The 22384-nt window shown below is 38.5% G+C and overlaps 1 protein-coding gene across 1 annotated transcript in view; it reads right to left on the minus strand.

The window, feature by feature from the left end:
• The window catches only part of LOC126334725 (NADPH:adrenodoxin oxidoreductase, mitochondrial), a 68555-nt gene that overhangs the window by 46018 nt on the left and 153 nt on the right, over window positions 1-22384 (minus strand). The window contains exons 2-4 of the mRNA XM_049997261.1: window positions 21857-21998; window positions 21551-21769; window positions 12479-12694 (exon numbers count right to left, since the gene is read on the minus strand). Of these exons, the coding sequence (XP_049853218.1) occupies window positions 12479-12694; window positions 21551-21769; window positions 21857-21998 (577 nt within the window). The remainder of the gene's footprint in view (window positions 1-12478; window positions 12695-21550; window positions 21770-21856; window positions 21999-22384) is intronic.

Genomic DNA, 22384 nt, shown 5'->3' on the forward strand with positions numbered 1-22384 from the left:
AGATAATGTTAAGAATATATTAACAATCTTTTTATTCATCAGTATGTATCATCTTTACCACCACCTCTATGAAAAACAATATTTCTTTCACTCCCCTACCTTTACCCCTGACCTTTCCATAACATTATTCTTGAAATTTCGTGTATGCTATCTTTAATTTTCCAGCAATTTTTTCTTCTACGGTAGCATGTCAAATAAGGAAACAAAATAAATAAAACATTGATACATTGTTTTTTCTTTTCATTCATTCCCTCACTCAGAATTCTATATTCAATCAGAAAGGAGAGCTTCCACAGATCTGGAGTGAGTCACAGTATAAATAACAAATTAACATAAGACAATCCATCATATATGCTGCATTAACAATAAACTATCACTATAATGTTTAACACTTTTTAAACTTACACCTGCTAAATTTCGCATAGCAAATTAGATATAAAACTGCCACTCTGAATAAAGCTGCTTCTACTGTTTATCCCCTGTTAGTAGCTTAATATTTGCTTGAGTACACTGGTGCTTTTAAAATGGTTACATAATCTGAAAATACAGAAGTCTGTTTAAAATACACCATTACTTGTTATGAGCTCTACAACGAACACTTTGACTTGCTATGAAACTAACAGAAATTTTCAGTTCTTAAATAGAGACCATCAGATAATTTGTAGGAGTGGATAACGAGGTACATTTTTCATTTTCTTTTGAACTGACAGGTATTTTCAACTCCCCCCCCACCCCTACCTTTCATGTTAAACAGGAGCTTGTTGAAATTTTGAACCAGAGGACAGAACTCCACTCTGAACCCTAGATAAGAAAGCAAAGTCTGCTTGAAAACCTTTTCTGTAACTAGTTTAGGAGTGAAGGAGGCCACTAAACTGAAAACCAGAAGTGTACAGTTGTCTACAGACATACCCAAAAAGAATGAAAACTTTGCTAGCTACCAGAAAAGAGAGAGAGAGAGAGAGAGAGGAGAGAGAGAGAGAGAGAGAGAGAGAGAGAGAGAGAGAGAGAGAGAGAGGGGGGGGGGGGGGGGGGAGTGCTTTAGCTTGTCAAAGGGTTTCTTCTGAAAGCTATAAAAAGTTTTCATTCTCTTTCATGTGTCTGTCAACAACTGTATGCTCCTGCTTTTCAGTGAGTGGTCTTCTTTATTCCTAAATTATTTACATTCTGCCAGAACGTTTCTTACTATATGTAAATCACTTTTGTGTCTTGTATTGTGATTGTGCATATCAAAGTTCAGTTGAATTTGATTTTTTGTTATCAGTAGCTACAAAAATTAGGGAGTAAATGTACTGGGACATGAGTGTAAAAAATTTCAAGATCTTTAAAGAGACCTCTGCATAACATGTTGTTTTCTGATTTACACAATATTCTTTCAGGCTATTTTGGTTGAACATATATAGTACCTAAATTACTTTGGACTCTTCCCCAGAAGGTAATTTCATAAGACAACAAGGACTGAAAATATACATAAAAAGTCAAGATACTTGTCTGTAAGTCAACTCTGTAATTCTAAAAGCCAAACATGCTGAACTGATATCATTTTAATTTGTTCTTCATTAGTATTTGAAGGAATTTTATAGTGTGTTCCATTTAATTTAGGGCTGTTAATGCCTACTTCCTGTCCTAGCAGGTCTTTCTTGCTTGTCTGTAAGTACATAATGTGACTCCTTAAGAAACTGGGATTTAATTAGCTGTGAACTAGTTGTAGGGCCGTTCATATGGAATTTGGACTCTTGACTGATACACTACTGTCATTAGAAAATATTACAGTTTCAGAGCTACTCTTTAAAGTCACAGGAAAGTAATTTGTATACACAGAGCAGACACAATAGTGATACCTGTTGAACTCCACACATTATGTTTCCCCATTCTGAAGCTTTTGAAATGTGGTGCTACAGAAGAATGCTGAAGATTAGATGGGTAGATCACATAACTAATGAGGAAGTATTGAATAGGATTGGGGAGAAGAGAAGTTTTTGGCACGACTTGACTGAAAGAAGGGATCTGTTCGTAGGACATGTGTTGAGGCATCAAGGGATCACCAATTTAGTATTGGAGGGCAGCGTGGAGGGTAAAAATCGTAGAGGGAGACCAAGAGACGAGTACACTAAGCAGATTCAGAAGGATGTAGGTTGCAGTAAGTACTGGGAGATGAAGCAGCTTGCACAGAATAGCTGCATCAAACCAATCTCAGGACTGAAGACCACAACAACAACAACAACACTCTGAAGTTAGCTTCAAGTATGTTCCAGTCTATCAGCATGGTTCCAGTCTATCAGCATGACTCTGCTTTTTGTTATCAAGCTCCATCTCTGACTCAAAGGTCTGACTGGTAGCAGAATATAACAAGAGGATAATTTTTCTTGTTTATCTCTGTCAGGGCTTCATTTGCTAGGGCTTGAGCAGCTTTCCCTGGGGAGAACCCTTCATGAAAGCTAAACTGACAGGCACAAAAATAAGTTTTGTTCAGAAGAATGAGTCAGTATTCTCTCATAGGCCACTTTCTCAAAGACCTTTGAAATGAGTGGAAGGAGTAAAATGGGTCTGCAATAAGGGGTGATTTTCTGATCTCCAATTTTACAGATGGATATTACTACAGAATATTTAAGTCTCTCTGGAAATATGGCCTGCATCATTGCCTAATAAGAAAAATAGCTACAGGGTAGTCCTATAAAGTTAGAGGGGATGTCAATCCCATTTTTTTGCAAAAATGCAAGCCAAGTTTTAAATGCATCACAAAGATGTTGCTTCATAATTACTGCACTGAAATTTGAATCCCGTACTCTTGAAACAAACTAATGAATAAAAAAAACAGTATTCAAGCAATGCAGCTGGTGGCAAGCTGAAAAGTTAACAGAAACATCAGGTAGGACATAAACTTAGAAAAGAAAAGGTTTTATGGGAAACAAAACAGTACTGTTATCCTTTTCTGTTGGACTAATGAAAATAACTACTTCACGTTTACTACTGTATTAAAAATATTCAAGTATTTGTTATGGTTGAATGCTCCTGTATTTTTTGCCGATGAAAATAGGGAAAAATTGGTCATTATTCATAGTCTCTAAGCATTCAGGAAGGAGTACTGTAAAACGTAAATTAATCTGAAACTAATACAGGTAAATCATCTAACCACCAGCTTGAAATGTGGCATCGAGAAGAGAAAGGAAAAAGTGGTGGTGGCGGACAAGGGGGAGGGCGGAAGAGGAGAGGGAGGGACGATCTACAAACTTTTTCAAGACATAATGAGAAACATAATCAAGACTCCAAGTCTAGAGAGATATCAGAGGATAGAACAAAACAAGAATCACAGTATTATACACCCTGTAGTGTTCTTTCCATAGGTTCCATCTTTCCCTTATGTGTACCTGTAGCAGCAATTTGAAAAACTTTAGGCCATTCTGAACAAAATACAATGCGGCATTAACTTTTGTTATCCCAGAAAACAATTCTGTAACATAGTAATGACTTAGCCTCCCCCCCATCCCTATTGTTTCTACACTATACAAGCCACCTTACGGTGTGCAGCTGACTGTAGTTCAGGTATAATTTCTCCTTTCAGTTCCATTTGTTCATTTGTGAATGAAGCATTCAGAGAACCATTATCCATAAGGTTACACATGAGTTTCAGTCTGATTATTCCACGAGCTGTACATGGAAGGACATTATATGTTGTCTGGGTCTTCTTGGCTTCTATCTCTCACGGTTTTAAAAGTAAGTGTCTTTGTGATGCATCGTATCTTGTCTTGCTTGTAGTGTTTCTACTGTCATTTGATGAGCAACTGTGGGGTGCTCTCACACTATTACTAAGTGAGTCCCTGGCGAAACAAACACTTTTCTTTTCATATTTTCAATCTCTTCTATTAAACTTGCCTGTTAAGGACTAAACTGACAGGAAATACTTAAAAAAATCATTGAAGGGGGTTACCTAAGCTACTTCTTCTGTGAATGAATTATGTTTCCTTAGAAGTCTTCCGACTGACTATCAGTGTGGCATTCATTTTTGCAACAAGTAGTTTTATGTGGTCATTCCACTTTAGATCACTCCAGAGGCACACTAATTTTTGTAGCTGTTACTGTTTCCAGCGACTGAACATCAATAGTGTAAATGAAAAATCTTTCCACCCATTTTGTACTGTACATTACACAGACATGGGAGCTTCCAAACCAAGATCCTCAAATCTCAATGACATACAATAACCACCACCACCAACAACAACAACAACAGAGAGTATGCAACCATCTTCACTGCAGAATCAGTGGGGCGAGGGGGGGGGGGGGGGTCAACTCTTGCTGCTGACTGTTAAGAAATTAAGCGCAAGTACTTTTGCAATAAGTACACAAATTGATGTTTAGTTTTTAACAAAGGCAGCTAACTTCACTCATTTCGCTCTATAATACCAAATGCTCTTATTTTCGTGGGTAACTCTACATATTAACAAATGATCTTCATTTTACAAAACCCACTAATTGGAATTATAGGCAGAGTAAGTCAATGAATCTCTTGCTGCAAAGTGTTTGCACAGTTGGTAATACTTAGTGGTGCTTTTCAGTACCTATCCTCTCTTACGTGTTTCGTAACTACAGGCCTTAATCTCTACGAAAACAACTCTAAAAGTCATTTATCACAGTCCAGATGCAGGAACATTTTGAGGAAAATACTGTTGTTGGTGCAGATAGATGCCACATATGGTAGCACCAAAATGTTCAATTCACTTGCCACAGAGCACAAAAGCCTCAGAAATTGCACTACCTTTGCAAATCTAAATTAAAACCGTTTTTGTTGTATCATTCTTTTTGTTCAGTTGATAATTTTGTAAATGTAAATTTTCCAGATAATTTATCATCATAAACGGCTCACGTTTCTTAAGTGTGATCAAACACTCTGCATACATATGATAATTATTATTTATGTCATTAGGCTATTTACTTCTAACAATTGTAATTTTATGTGGATGAATTATTATGAATTCATTGTATTATTACTGTATAAACATTTTTATTTTAATACTGTACTTATTGTTGGGCTTATAAGTTTACTGTAATCAAGTCAGTGGAGAGCAAAATAATCACTGTGTCAATCCATGGAATATGTATCCCTGGTGATAATAAACAAGCATAAATATTTCAATGACTGGTAACTCAGCTGGCAGCAGCCTTTTCAGTAGTTGCAGGGGCAACAGTCTGGATGATTGACTGATCTGGCCTTGTAACACTAACCAAAACGCCCTTGCTGTGCGGGTTCTGTGAACGGCTGAAAGCAAGGGGAAACTACAGCCGTAATTTTTCCCAAGGGCATACAGCTTTACTGTATGGTTAAATGATGATGGCGTCCTCTTGTGTAAAATATTCCAGAAGTAAAATAGTCCCCCATTCGGATCTACGGATGGGGACTCAGGAGGACACATTTATCAGGAGAAAGAAAACTGGTGTTCTACGGATCGGAGTGCGGAATTTCAGATCCCTTAATCGGTCAGGTAGGTTAGAAAATTTAATAAGGGAAATGGATAGGTTATAGTTAGATATAGTGGGAATTAGTGAAGTTCAGTGGCACGAGGAACAAGACTTCTGGTCAGGTGAATACAGGGTTATAAATACAAAATCAAATAGGGGTAATGCAGGCGTAGGTTTAATTATGAATAGGAATACAGGAATGCGGGTAAGCTAATACAAACAGCATACTGAATGCATTATTGTGGCCAATATAAATACGAAGCTCATGCCTACCACAGTAGTACAAGTTTATATGCCAACTAGCTCTGCAGATGATGAAGAATTTGAAGAAATGTATAATGAAATAAAAGAAATTATTCAGATAGTGAAGGGCGGCAAAAATTTAATAGTCATGGGTGACTGGAATTCAGTAGTAGGAAAAGGGAGAGAAGGAAATGTAGCAAGTAAATATGGAATGGGAGTAAGGAATGAAAAAGGAAGCCGCCTGGTAGAATTCTGCACAGAGCATAACTTAATCATAGCTAACACTTGGTTCAAGAACCGTAAAAGAAGGTTGTATACATGGAAGAAGCCTGGAGATACTGGAAGGTCTCAGATAGATTATATAATGGTAAGACAGAGATTCAGGAACCAGGTTTTAAATTGTAAGACATTTACAAGTGTGGACTCTGACCACAATCTATTGGTTATGAACTGTAGATTAAAACTGAAGAAACTGCAAAAAGGTGAAAATTTGAGGAGATGGGACTGGATAAACTGAAAGAACCAGAGGTTGTAGAGAGCTTCAGGGAGAGCATTGGGGAATGATTGCAATGAATGGGGGAAACAAATACAGTAGAAGACGAATGTGTAGCTTTGAGAGATGAAATAGTAAAGGTAGCAGAGGATCAAGTAGGTAAAAAGACAAGTGCTAATAGAAATCCTTGGGTAACAGAAGAGATATTGAATTTAATTGATGAAAGGAAAAAATATAAAAATGCACTAAATGAAGCAGGCAAAAACGAATACAAACGTCTAAAAAACAAGATCGAGTGGAAGTGCAAAATGGCCAAGCAGGAATGGCTAGAGGACAAATGTAAGGATGTAGAGGCATATATCACAAGGGGTAAGAAAGATACTGCCAACAGGAAAATTAAAGAGACCTTTTAAGCAAAGAGAACAACTTGCATGAATATCAAAGAGCGCAGATGGCAACCCAGTTCTAAGCAAAGAAGGGAAAGCAGAAAGTTGGGAGGAGTATATAGAGGGTCTATACAAGGGTGATGTTCTTGAGGACAATATTGTAGAAATGGAAGAAAATGTAGATGAAGATGAAATAGGAGCTATGATACTGTGTGAAGAGTTTGACAGAGCACTGAAAGACATAAGTCGAAACAAGGTCCCGGGAGTAGACAACATTCCATTAGAACTACTGACAGCCTTGGGAGAGCCAGGCCTAACAAAACTCTACCATCTACTGAACAAGATGTACGAGACAGGCAAAATACCCTCAGACTTCAAGAAGAATATAATAATTCCAATCCCAAAGAAAGCAGGTGTGGACAGATGTGAAAATTACCAAAGTATTAGTTTAGTAAGCCACGGCTGCAAAACACTAACATGAATTACAGAATGAGATATTCACTCTGCAGTGGAGTGTGCGCTGATATGAAACTTCCTGGCAGATTAAAACTGTGTGCCAGACTGAGACTCGTACTCAGGACCTTCACCTTTCACGGGCAAGTGCTCTGCCAACTGAGCTACTCAAGCACAACTCACGCTCTGTCCCCACAGCTTTACTTCTTCCAGTACCTCGTCTCCTACCTTCTAAACTTTACAGAGGCGAGGTACTGGAAGTAGTAAAGCTGTGAGGACGGGGCGTGAGTCGTGCTTGGGTAGCTCAGTTGGCAGAGACTTGCCCGTGAAAGGCAAAGATCCCGAGTTCGAATCTCAGTCTGGCACACAGTTTTAATCTGCCAGGAAGTTTCACTAATACGAATTCTTTACAGGCAAATGGAAAAACAGGTAGATGCCGACCTCAGGGAAGATCAGTTTGGGTGAGAGAATACTGACCCTATGACTTATCTTAGAAAATAGATTAAGGAAAGGCAAACCTATGTTTCTAGCATTTGTAGACTTTGAGAAAGCTTTTGACAATATTGACTGGAATACTCTCTTTCAAACTCTGAAGGTGGAAGAGGTCAAATACATGGAGCGAAAGGTTATTTACAATTTGTACAGAAACCAGATGGCAGTTATATGAGTCGAGGGGCATGAAAGGGGAGCAGTGGTTGGGAAAGGAGTGAGACAGGGTTGTAGCATATCCCCGATGTTATTCAATAAGTATATTGAGCAAGCAGTAAAGGAAACAAAAGAAAAAATTGGAGTAGGAATTAAAATCCATGGAGAAGAAATAAAAACTTTGAGGTTCGCCGATCACATTGTAATTCTGTCAGAGACAGCAAAGGACCTGGAAGAACAGTTGATCGGAATGGACAGTGTCTTGAAAGGAGGATATAAGATGAACATCAACAAAAGCCAAACGAGTATAATGGAATGTAGTCGAATTAAATCGGGTGATGCCGAGGGAATTAGATTAGGAAATGAGACACTTAAATTAGTAAAGGAGTTTTGCTATTTGGGAAGCAAAATAACTGATGATGGTCGAAGTAGAGAGGATATAAAATGTAGACTGGCAATGGCAAGTAAAGCGTTTCTGAAGAAGAGAAATGTGTTAACATCGAGTGTAGATTTAAGTGTCAGGAAGTCGTTTCTGAAAGTATTTGTATGGAAGTGAAATATGAATGATAAATAGGTTGGACAAGAAGAGAATAGAAGATTTCGAAATGTGGTGCTACAGAAGAATGGTGAAGATTTGATGGGTAGATCACATAACTATTGATGAAGTATTGAATAGAATTGGGGAGAAGAGGAGTTTGTGGCACAAGTTGACAAGAAGAAGGGATCGGTTGGTAGGACATATTCTGAAGCATCAAGGGATAACCAATTTAGTATTGGAGGGCAGCGTGAAGGGTAAAAATTGTAGAGGGAGACCAAGAGATGAATACACTAAACAGATTCAGAAGGATGTAGATTACAGTAGGTACTGGGAGATGAAGAGGCTTGCACAGAATAGAGTAGCATGGAGAGCTGCATCAAACCAGTCTCTGAACTGAATACCACAAGAACACAACAACTAGATTAGATTAGATTAGATTAATACTTGTTCCATAGATCATGAATACGACACTTCGTAATGATGTGGAACGTGTCAGGTTAATAAAAGATGTCTGTACAAGAAATTACATTACACAAAATATTGCATGACACTAATGATTAAGTTTTTTTTTTTTTTTTTTTTACTTACTTTATATCTAAAAATTCAGCCAATGAGTAGAAGGAGTTGTCATCTAGAAATTCTTTTAATTTATTTTTAAATGTTAGTTGGCTATCTGTCAGGCTTTTGATGCTGTTTGGTAGGTGCCCAAAGACTTTTGTGGCAGCATAATTTACCCCTTTCTGTGCCAAAGTCAGATTTAACCCTGCATAGTGAAGATCATCCTTTCTCCTGGTGTTATAGGTATGCACACTGCTATTACTTTTGAATTGGGTTGGATTATTATCAACAAATTTCATAAGGGAATATATATACTGTGAGGTTACTGTGAGGATCCCTAGATCCTTAAATAGATGTCTGCAGGATGACCGTGGGTGGGCTCCAGCAATTATTCTGATTACACGTTTTTGTGCAATGAATACTTTTCTACTCAACTATGAATTACCCCAGAATATGATGCCATACGAAAGCAGTGAATGAAAGTAGGCATAGTAAGCTAATTTACTGAGATTCTTATCACCAAAATTTGCAATAACCCTAATAGCATACGTAGCTGAACTCAGACGTTTCAGCAGACCATCAATGTGTTGCTTCCAGTTTAACCTCTCATCAATGGACACACCTAAAAATTTTGAAAATTCTACCTTAGCTACAGACTTCTGTTCAAATTCTATATTTATTACTGGAGTTTTGCCATTTACTGTACGGAACTGTATATACTGTGTTTTATCAAAATTTAAAGAGAGTCCGTTTGCTGAGAACCACTTAATAATTTTGTGAAAAACATCATTTACAATTACATCACTTAGTTCTTGGTTTTTGGATGTTATTACTATACTTGTATCATCAGCAAAAAGAACTAACTTTGCATCTTCAGCAATGTGGAATGGTAAGTCATTAATGTATATCAAGAACAGTAAAGGACCTAAGACCGAACCCTGTGGGACCCCGTGCTTGATAGCACCCCAGTTTGAGGAATCAGCCGTTTTAACATTACACGAACCACTTATTTCAACTTTCTGCATTCTTCCAGTTAAGTATGAATTAAACCATTTGTGCACTGCCCCACTCAAACCATAATGATTTAGCTTATCTAAAAGAATTCCATGATTTACACAATCAAAGGCCTTTGAGAGATCACAAAAAATACCAATGGGTGATGTCCGGTTATTCAGAGCATTTAATATTTGATCAGTGAAAGCATATATAGCATTTTCTGTTGAAAAGCCTTTCTGAAAACCAAACTGACATTTTGTTAGTACTTTATTTTTACAAATATGGGAGGCTACTCTTGAATACATTACTTTCTCAAAAATTTTTGATAGAGCTGTCAGAAGAGAGATTGGGCGGTAGTTGTTGACATCCGACATATCCCCCTTTTTATGCAATGGTTTTACAATGGCATATTTCAGTCTATCAGGGAAAACACCCTGCTCCAAAGAGCTATTACATACGTGGCTGAGAATTCTACTTATCTGTGGGGAACAAGCTTTAAGTACTTTGCTGGAAATGCCATCAATTCCGTAAGAGCTTTTACTTTTCAGTGAGTTTATTATTTTACTGATTTCAGAGGGAGAGGTTGGTGGAATTACAGCTGTTTCAAACTGTGCAGGTATGGCCTCTTCTATTAATAGCCTTGCCTCTTCTAGTGAAGATCTAGATCCTATTTTCTCCACAACATTTAAAAAATGATTATTCAAAATATTTTCAATTTCTGATTGTTTGTTAGTGCACTTGTCATTCAATTTTATTGCACTAAAGTCTTCCTGTGCTCTTGGTTGCCCTGTTTCCCTTTCAATAATATTCCAAATTGCTTTAATTTTATTATCAGAGTTACTGATCTCAGACATGATACACATGCTTCTGGACTTTTTAATAACTTTTCTTAGTACCGCACAATAGTTTTTATAATATTGAACAATTTCGGGGTCAGTACTCCATCTTGCTGTTAGATACAGTTCTCTTTTGCGGTTGCAAGATATTCTTATTCCTTTAGTTAGCCAAGGTTTTTTATATGTTTTCTTGGAATTATGTTTAACTATTTTCTTGGGAAAACAATTTTCAAATACCCTTAAAAATGTATTGTGAAATAAGTTATATTTCAAGTTTGCATCGGGTTCCTTATACACTTCATCCCAGTCTAGCTGCTGTAGGCTTTCCCTAAAGTTTGCAATATTTATATTGTTAATTGAACGCACTGCTTTGAAAGTCTGATTTATTATACTGCATGGAGCTATGTCATGTACTGTAACAAGCTGTGCACTATGATCTGAAAGACCATTCTCAACAGGATAAGCATTTATGTCCTTAAACTTATCTTGGTCTATAAAAAAGTTATCTATCAATGTACTGCTGTTCTTTGTTATCCGAGTAGGAAAATCAATGACGGAGCTCAAATTGAAAGAACTGAGTAATACTAAAAGGTCATTCTTCCTATTACACTCTTTCAGGGAATCAACATTGAAATCCCCACAAATGATAATTTGCTTCCCCCTGTCTGACAGATAGCACAACAAAGCATCCAAGTTTTCCAGAAATAGCTGGAAATTCCCTGAGGGGGACCTATACACTGTTACAATTATGAAAGTGCCATCCTTTAGTTTAAGTTCAGTGGCACATGCTTCCATATGTTGCTCTACACAAAATTTTTTAGTTTCTAAATTTTTTGCACTGTGGAAGCTTTTGACATATATGGCAACTCCTCCTCTCATCATATTATCTCTACTTACATGTGCAGCTAATTTGTACCCATTGATGCTAACCTTTTGCATATCAGTGACAATGTGATGCTCAGACAGGCATAGTACATCTATTACATTCTCAGTTTCTATATCTTCTAAACAAAGCAGAAGCTCATCAATTTTATTGTTCAATCCCCCAATATTTTGATGAAATATACTAACATTTTTCATTTTACTTTTGCAACTATCTTGAACTTTTTTGACATCTTTAGTACTTGCATGGCTGAGTTTCCCACTGGACACTGATCTTACACTAAAAAAGAGTTTCCACCATGAGATGTAGTTCCTCCCCCCTTTAAATTTCCTGCTATCAGCCCAGCCAGTTTACCCTTCCCTTTCCTGTTGAGGTGTAGGCCATGTCTAGTATAGTCCCACCTACAGAGTGAATCAACACGAACCACACCAATGTGTGACCCCGCACCAGATCCAAGTAGCCGTTCCAACTCCAAATTAACTCTCCTGACAGAAGAGGTCAAATGAGGTCGGTCGTGGCGCTCCAGAACCGACACAATTACATTGTGTTTAGTGTCACAAGATAGAGTGAGGCTGGAAAGCTACTACATTTGGTACATTTTGATCACTAAGCGAGTAAAATAACGGACCTACCAAGGAACTAAAGAAGACCAAGTGTATGTAGAAAGTGGGACCAAAAATGCAGATAATAATTTGGAAAACTACGTCCAGAATTCTTAATTAAGTTTCTGGGATCATTTGCTGCTGTCTTAATTTTTTAAAATGTTTCTCATGAATAGGTTCAAAGTGGTTTTGCCTTTATTTTATTGACTGTTCCATTTATAAAGCTTTTAGTTTATACTAATGCTTATTTTCTCAAAATTAACAATATTCTCCAATGACCAGTTTTCACAAGTATACAATGTTTGTCTGTCATAGATGTAAGTTGTCTTTTGAAGATGAACTTGACTGTATCTACTATAATTCACATTAAGTAATATAAATTTGATTCTCTTACCTTTAATTTGTCTACAGGTGTCAACAAAATCCTAGCCACGTCAAGAGCAACATTCCCTTGCCCAACAACAACAGCTACCTCAGTATCAAGATTGACTGAGAGATCTTTGCACGATGGTAGCCCATTGTACCAACCAACAAATTCCCGAGCTGATAGCACATTTGATAAATTTTCACCAGGTATATCAAGCTTTCTGTCAGCATCTGCTCCATATGCCTGTCAAAGAGACAAAAAATTACTAATGTTTATAAAAATTCTATGAGATGTAAATGTCGTCACAAACTGTAATGTAGTATGTGACTCATGATCTGCGTTATGGGCAATGATGTCAGAAGGAAAATAATTAATGTTTCCAGTTTATCTTATAGCAGCTACACTTCACACAGGTTTGGTGTTAATATCAATGCAAATTTCTAACGTAGTGACACATTAATGAGATGTGCCACTATTCAGTTCATGTACTTCTGATGTATATAAAAAAACAATATAGCTTCTTACTTTAGATATCCTATTAGAGGTTGAGTACATAGTCTAATCAGAATGAACAAGAATTTTAGTGGCACTTGAATATGTTTACCAAAAGTCTGATGCTGTTAAACTCGCAAGCATTGTTGCTCGTACTGACAAAAGCAGTTGTCGGAGAGGACATATAATAAAATGTGAGTATATGAGACTGAAGGCCATAAATTCATTTTCATTACATTATTTTATTGAATATATAGTTGGATTTGCAGAACCCCTTGTTTACAGTCTGAAAACTTGTTCTGAAACAAATTTGAGTCAATAGGAGTGCAAAATATTGATCTTTACATCCAGCTTTGTTTTATTAATATTTTTGTACATAAAGATGTTTGAGGGAAATCCAAATTGAATTGTGTGATACGTGAAAATATCAGTAGATAACACAGATGGCCTACCAAACAGTACTGATTCATTTTTTACAGCATGATTTACCAGCTGCCTCTCAATTTGTCTTTTGTAAAAAAAATCCTCTATAGGGAAAGCTATATATGTTCTTGCAACAAACATTATCCTGTTGACATAAATGTTTTGTTACTTTGTGAAGACCTGTGAATGGGGACAATGAAATTCTATGTGGGTAATTAAAATCTGATGGCATTAGTAGCATCCGTGTTGTATTGGATGGTGTCTTAGATGGGAAAAGAGAGTCACATGCATAAAGTGCAACACAGGAAGAAAATTCAACCCAGAACAGAAGCCCACAAACTTCAGTTCAGAACCCAGTTCTGTTCTTAACCTGCACTAATGATCTTCCATTACTTTAAAGGACTCTTCAGAACCTACAGTGTTCTCTGTAAACACTCACAAGTTACTAATCAAGCACTCAAATGCAACTGGCTCACACACAATGTGGATGATAGCTGAACAGGCAGGCCTACAACTGTTAGTTCAGTGTCTTCTTTATGGAAGTAGCCTCTTAAGAAATGCAAATAAAGTGAAGAACTAACTCACTTAGATAACCAGTTTTAGCCAGTGTACAAAACAGCAAACTAACTTCCAAGTAGTCCAAGTAGTCTTTTTCTCCTTATGTAGAAACTAGTGGGCGTGGGAGGGGGGGGGGGGGGGGGGCAAGGTTCTATATTCTAGTTCAATGGTGTTCAAAAAGCATCCATCATACACAGAGTAATAGATCTGTAATCCTAAAAAATAAAGGAAAATTAAAAACATATGTTACTGGTCTCTTCACGTACAAGTTATAAATTCAAGGATAAGACACTGCTGTCATTTGCACACCTCTTGTTGCATAAAAATTAAAGATCACAATAATAGATAAACAGCAGCTATTTAGTAGAGTTGTGGCACTACCAGCTTTTATAAAAGACCCACCTGGATAGCTGCAGATGTTAGCATGCCGCTTCTGGGGTTTGGGGAAGTGTTAGCCCCAGATCGAATTTGCCTAGTTGATTAATGACAAGGGCCAGAGTGCCAAGACGGGTTTCCCACATCCATCCAGGTGAATATTGGGCTGGTACTCACACCCCATCTCAGGTGCCCAACTCACAAACAGGTAGAAGACATCCACATATTCACATCCCACCTCAGTTGCCCAACTCACAAACATTTAGAAGACATCCACATACATTCATATGGATAACAATAGATGCAGAAAGTTGGAGGTACATAAATTCCTTACTAATGAAGAAAGGAATGCCCACATGAAGGGCATTTGGCCATCGTCTACCACTAACATTGCCAAATTCCACTAATAGACATTCTAACCCTATGAAGATACAGGATAAAATCCAGGAAAAAGAAAAAAGGAAAGCAGAGCAGCATTTAACAAAGTATCAGCTTCCCTGATATTTTTATTACATTGAGAGAAGTTTGATAATTTATTGTTAACACAGTGCAGTGAGCACCGAGTTTGTCCTTAAAAACTGTTTCTCTTTGTTAGTTATACCTTAATTTGTTGAAGGTAACTAGAGGTTCCTTTGACGGTGAGATAAAAGCGCACAAATAAATAAAAGAACAGCAGAAGTCATAAATTTTTCACGTAATCAAAATAAAGTTGTATTGTATATTGACAACTGCGCATCATAGTAGATGGCACAATAGAACTACTGATTCTCACTATGATACAAAATTAAAATTAGAGGCAATTGTATCTGCCAGCATCCTGTGTATGGACCTGTAGGGACTGAGAAGACAAGATAAGCCTAGTTACATTGCACACAGACCACAATTTGAATGGGAAGAAGCCCTAACAAGTTGTACAAATGGAAGTACCCTGTGCAAAGCATTTCAGACTCATTTGCTGTTCTATCCATTGCCTCCTCCCCCCTCTCCCTATCCATCTGCTTCACCCCCTCTCTCTGTCCCTCCCTCCTTCCCCCTCTCCCTATGAATGTCCTCCTGCCCCCTCTATCCCTATCATTCTCATTCTGCCCAATCTCTCCCTATCCATCCCCTTCTTTACTTCATCTTAACCATCTTGTATCCAAGCCCCTACACGACAGGTCGATGAATCAGGCCAATACTGCTCCACAACAACATGATTATCATGCAGGACAGACTAACAGTGGGGGCTGGAAAACAATTTCCTACCCCTTATGTGTAGGCTGACTTGCACAGCACATTGTTAAGGCAGGCGGATAATGTTCCCACATGACACGTGCAGGACAACCTATAAATCAGGGGCCTAAAAAGTGCTTGCTGGATCTCCATTCTTACTGGAGCTAGGAAGTTATAAGCTCCATAGTGCTACTAACACCTGTGATGTTTTCTGTCCATGTACTAAATTTGGTTGAAACCAATCCATAAGTTTGTGACGATATCTTGGACATACATACTTACAGTCTGATATTAGATTTTTCTGTGTGGCTTCACCTGTGTACATGCACGCCACATACAATGCACATAACTCTTGGTTCATCTCCTCTTCCCCCTCTCTGCCCATTACCTCCTTGCCTCATCTGTCCGTCTTCCCTTCTCACCTCCTTTCTTTCTGTCCATCTCCTACTCCCCTTTTCCTCTGTCCATCTCATCCTCTCCTCTCTCTGACCATCTCCTCTCTCTCCATCCATTTTCTCCTCCCCCTCCATCTCTATACATCCCCTCCTGCCCCCACTCCGCCTATCCATCGCCTCCTGCCCTCCTCCTCCTCCTCCTCTTCCAAACACCTCTGCCCCCTCTCATCCTACCCATGCCCTCCTGTCCCCTTTCTATCCATCTCCTCTATCCATTTCAACCTTCCCCCATGCTCGCCCATCTGGCGTCACAATGTATTAATACTATACTGTCATGCTGCAAAGTGTACTATGTCACTATGTCATCCTAGCCAGACATGAAATGAAATGAACATAGCATTTATATGTATATATAAAGGGGATGGAAATATGTAGGTATTTCACACTGGATGAATACAACAGTATAACCTGTGCTAAGAGCCTGGCTTGTGTCTGGCAACCTCATGACATGACGCATGCTCCAGCTGTGTAATAGCAACGCATGTAGTGCACACTTGCTGTGATGTACTGATGGTCATCACTTGGAAATCACACACTGTTGTCTGCAGAAGGATGGGGACGATTGTGTGTACGCTGGAGGGAGGCAATACATCCATGTATTGTGGTTACCTACCCAATTCTACATAAGGAGACTTGTGTAGGTTGCCCTGCAAAGAGATGGATACTATTTCCAGCAGGACAGCTGATATGCCAGGGGCTTAAAAATGTTGCATGTCTCTATCTCTGTAAATATTAGAGCTAGAGCACTGTAGACCCCACAATGATGGTCCTCTTGGGGCAAGCAATCTGTGTGCCAAATTTCGTCCACTTTGGTCCAGGGGCCTGGCAGGATTTCCCAGTCATACACACACATTCTCAACTTTATTTATATTAAGACTACCCTTTTCCCTGAAGCCTCGCCTGCATACATGTATGTCACATATAATGTGCACATCTCTTGGCCCATCTCCTCCTCTCCTCTCTTCCTGACCAACACCTCCTCACCTCCCTATCCATCCATTTCATTCTCCCATCTCTCTCTGTCCATCCCCTTCCCTTTCCCGTCCATCTTGTCCTCCACCCACTCTCTCTGTCCATCTTCGATTTCCCTTTCCTCTCTGTCTTTACATCTTTTTTGTCCCTTCTCTACCTACCCATCCCCTCTTACCTCTCTCTCTCCCTCCATCTCATCCTCTGTTTATCTAAACCTTTGAAAAGTTCTCAGAATCACCACGGGAGTTCAGCACTAGCGCAACGACTTGTTCACATGATATTCATTGGACTGTTGCCTGTAAACACGTGCCACATCAGGGCTCTTGGAAGCTGTGGTGGTTCCCACACAGTGATTTGTGAAGACGGAAAAAATCAAGATTCGAGCAGTGATTAAGTACTTCGTAAAGAAAGGTGTGAAAGCAAAGGACATTCATGCCGATTTCCAGAATACACTGGAAGACTCTGCTCCTTCATTTCAGCTGTTGCCAAGTGGGCAAACGAATTTAAATTTGGTTGGGAGAGCTTAGATGATGATCCATCCAGTGGTCAGCCAAGATGTGCAAAAGTGGTCATGGAGGATCACCAATTGAATTTGCATGAAATTGCTCACACTTGCAAGATGTCATCTGAAAGGGTATATCACATTTTAACTGAATAATTAGAAATGAAAAAATTATCTGCAAGATGGGTGCTGCGACTCTTGACACTGGATCAAAAGCGCATGAGAATGGACATATCGGAACAATGTTTTGCTCGTTTTAGGAGAAACGAACAAAATTTTTTGCTCCAGTTTGTGACCACAGATGAAACTTGGGTTCACTACTACACCCCAAGACAAAACAACAGTCAAAGCAGTGGAAACATGCTGATTCCCCAGCACCAAAGAAAACAAAGACAATTCCTTCAGCAGGAAAGATCATGGCATCAGTGTTCTAGGATGCGAAGGGATTCTGTTTGTAGATTGCCTCCCCACTGCGCAAACAATTACTGGAGAATGATATGTTAACCTCCTGGACAGATTGCAACAAAAGATACATGAAAAAAGACCAGGTTTAGCAAGGAAGGAAGTCATCTTCCATCAAAACAATGCACGCCCACACACACATGTGCCATCGCCATGGCAAAATTACATGAAATAAGGTATGAATTGTTGCCACGTCCACCTTATTCACTTGATATGGCTCTGTCAGGCTTCCAACTTTTCCCAAAACTGAAAATTTTTCTTGGTGGACAAAGATTCTCTTCAAACGAAGAACTGATAGCTGAAGTTGACAACTATTTTGCAGGCCTGGAGGAAACTCACCATTGGACCAAGTGCATTAATCTACAAGGAGAATAGACCGAAAAATTAAAAAATGTTCCAATGATGTAAGTACTTTTTTTCTATTATGTTCCAAGAACTTTTCAGACCACCCTCATACTTCCACTACACATCTGTAATGTACACAGCCTATATGCCAAGAGCTTGTTAACCCTCATTTTCCCCATCACATGTAGGCTGCCATGTGAAGCAGGCTGATACTACTCCAACACAACATGCCTGTTCTGCTGGGCAAACTACACATTTGGGGCTGAAAAACCATTCCTTGCCCCTGACATGGAGGCTGCCCTGCAAGCAGGTCAAAAAGACAGGTTGGTACTAATCATACAGAGAACAACTGTTTTGCAGGACAGCCTATACAGTAGGGGTTTGGCAAAGACCTTGCATGTCTGTATCTCTGTAAATATTAGTGCTGGAGTGTTATAAATCACCCTATGTTGGTCCTCTGGGGACAAGGGATTTGTGTACAAAATTTGGACAACTTCAATCAATGGACCTGATACGAGTTATTATCCATACATATATACATATGATCACTTTTGTGACCAGTCTGTATGATGGTGGATTATGTGTTGGGTCTGGTACTTTGGTGGAAATGATGTCATAAATACTGAATGGTTGGATTACGTTTATTAACCACAGTAAGTTATGACAGTATGGTAGTCCACATTTTTCCCATTCAGTTGTGTGCATCCAGTAGACCACTGGGCCACATATGGTGCCTGGAGGTGGCGGTGTGAACCTACCCTGGCTCCTCTATACCCCCTTTCTCACTTCCTTTCTCTCTAAATTATCCCTCAGCAATCCTAGCCCTTTCACTGTGTACACCACCATGTTCCAGAACCACAATCTTTCTTAACCCCCCTCCTAGCATTGTCACATTTCACCCCTCCTACTTCCCTACAAGCCACCTGAGCCAAGATTGGAATGCTACTCTGCCATTCAGAGAGTAGTATCAGAAGCTCAGCAGTGCCCCTATTACATGAGTATTGATTTATCCTGATATGAAAATTATATTCTATCCTAAATGTTCTAACAATACAACATTAAATGTAAAATTCACAAAAAGAGAGATGGGCTGTCAGTACCTACTCTCATCTGGTGCAATTCTTAGCATAGCTAACATAAAACTTAAAAAAATATACAAGCACACGTTCCTACTTCAGGCAGGAAAGTGAAATTCCTTGGAGGAAAATGGAGAAGGCACAAATGACCTGCTTCTCTTATCTGTCCCTCTCCCTCCATGAATTCCTCTCTCCTTCCTGGAGAATAAAACTGTGGTGAGAAATGCTAGTAGTTCTGTTATCTATATATATTCTTGTGTGTTTATAGTAACTGTACTGGAAGCTAATGCTCCTAGAAGTAAGCACAGGTCAGTCCATCGGTTCATTGATTGTTTAAATGTCAAAAGTCATGAAGATTTTATTTTGGTTGCTTCCTTCTTGAATTCTAGCTACACACAACTTTCTCCTCTTGAGCAGAAAAAACATAATTTTACCATGGAACAGATTATTTCTTTAATGGTGTGTGCTAAGGAGAGAGATAGGTAGCATTGGTGAATTATGAAATGCTACCATTAAGGTTTGCAATGAAGAAAAATTAGGGATGAACACCCTGTCAGTGGTGGGGTCATTAGACAGAAATCACAAACTCAAGTGGGGGATGGATACCAGCCACAACCATTTCAAATCATCAGTCCCAGAAATTGAATTAGAAAAGCCACTGAAAATCTAAATCTGTATGATTGGATGTGGATTTTAACCCTGTTACTCCCAAATGTAAGCATAATCTGCTTGTCATTGCACCACCTTGTTCTGTAACTTACATTTGGATGCAATAATATTTTCATTTGCACTTGGATCTTCATATGAATAATTCTAAAAACAAACAATAATAGACCTGATCAGTGATGAGTTGAGGTAGTATGACTTATTTCTGACCTTTTCCATAGTGCAGCAAAATAGTGTGACACTATATTACCAAATGATTTGTATTACTGGCTCTCCTCTAATATAATGGTTACCTACCACTCATCTATGGTTGTGCATGTGCTACTGTATTATACTACACTTCTCAGAAACTTACTGCATAATGTGGAATGATGATACGTCTGACACCTGAAACATTTTACTGCATCATACATATAAAGATATACATTAAGTATATATTAAAAAAAGATGTTTTATTGTAGTCGAGTAAACAAATTGCAAGGCAAAATCATTGACCTTTTTAGCTTTACATTGTCTGTAGTTTTTGATAATCCATTCAGTAGTTTTTCTCTTATTGCTCTTCTTGAAGTTAAAAAAAGGCATTAATAAGCATTATGTTTTAGGAATGGATCCAAATATGTTTTAAACAAATGTTTATTATGGATCCCCCTGTCTATTTTGACTGATTTGAAGCTTCCCAGCAGTTTCAAACAGTGTACTACAGTGGATGTAAACCTGTGACCTTTTCTTTCATGGGGGAAGTGCTCCATCAAGTAGGCCATCAAATCATGACTTACAATCTGCCTCCACAGCTTTACTTCAGCAGTATCTACCTTCTAGTCCTGCAAGGTATGCAGGAGGACTTCTGTGAAGTTTGGTAAGAGTGCTAGGCTCACAATTAATGCAGCAGAACTTCTGTGAAGTTTGAAAGGGAAGTTCTAGTCCTGCAATGTAAGTGGGGGAACTTCTGTGGAGTTTGGAAGGTAGGCATGTGGTAGTGGCACAAGTAAAGTTGTTAGGGTAGGTCATAAGTTGTGCTTAGACAGCTAAGTCAGTGGAGCACTTTCCCACGAAAGGCAAAGGTCCAGCACACAATTTTAATCTGCTATAAAGTTCCAACTCTGCACACTATATGTTAGTAAGGACTGCAATACATATGTTTGATAAGTGCTGCATCCTGCCCTGTACTTCTTTCAATGCAATTTTTCATTTAACAAGAATTTGGAGCCAGGAGTGGGTGATGGGGGGAGGGGGGGGGACAGAGATAGATAGATAGATAAATAGATAGATAGATAGATAGATAGATAGATAGAGAGAGAGAGAGAGAGAGAGAGAGAGAGAGAGAGAGAGAGAGAGAATTATTTAATTTATTAGATGGTGGAAGAATATATAAGTACATCCTTTCCAACTTTATACAATTCAATTATGACTGGTCTTCATGTACTTCATTAACTGTATTTTAAGATGAGCATAATTACAACCATGCGAAAGGAAGTACTGGTACCCACATAATGTCACCAAACTGCTCTTGAAATGAAACTGTAGACATAACTTTATTTACTTTTAAAGATGATTTACTCACAAGTAAGACGGCATGGTAAGATTGCATCAGGTCTTCCAATGAGATATCTTTCCCCAGACATATATTACCAACAAATTTTACTTGTGGAGATTGTGCCGTTTTTGTGAATGTGTTGATCACATTTTTAACTTCTGGGTGATCTGGTGCTACACCATATCTCACTAGACCAAATGGAACTGGAAGGCGTTCCAAAATATCCACCTGCACAGCAGGAACTGCCTGAAAATTAATAACATTGTCACCTCATCCATGCTCAGTAGGGACTGAATTAAAATTTATGGTACTGGTATGCAGTTGAAAGATTACTTTAATGATTTGTTGGGTTGCGTAAAAACCAGCTGGGCCACTGCCAACAACACACACTTTAGGAATTGTGTGTTGTGTTGATGAATAAGTAGCATTAGTTAAGTGTAAGCTGGTGGTAACTTTTGAATATAATGATTTCCAGCTGGAATGGGAAGGGAAACAAAATTAGCCCCCACAGAACACGATACACATGCTGCAGTCTACAATATATATATATATATGGTATGTAAACGGCAAAAAATTATGTAGGCTTAATATACTGGAGTCGTATGCGATGAATTTGTACTAAAATTGATCGGTTTAGCTTGATAGATTTTACTCAATAATATCGGTGTAGAAATTGTCATCTGTACAAGGTGATTATGTGACCCAAGTTTTTTTTTTTCTTTTTTACGGCTGCATGCAGAACATTTAGCAATGTTAATCGCAGACAAATATTAGCGCTTTAGACCTATGTACCAACGTATTTCAGCCCTAGGATTAAACTTGCTTTATAGTTCTCATTGCGAATTAATGGCAAATATTACG

This window comes from Schistocerca gregaria, chromosome 2 (assembly GCF_023897955.1).
Source record: "Schistocerca gregaria isolate iqSchGreg1 chromosome 2, iqSchGreg1.2, whole genome shotgun sequence".
In the NCBI taxonomy this organism is placed as follows: domain Eukaryota; kingdom Metazoa; phylum Arthropoda; class Insecta; order Orthoptera; family Acrididae; genus Schistocerca; species Schistocerca gregaria.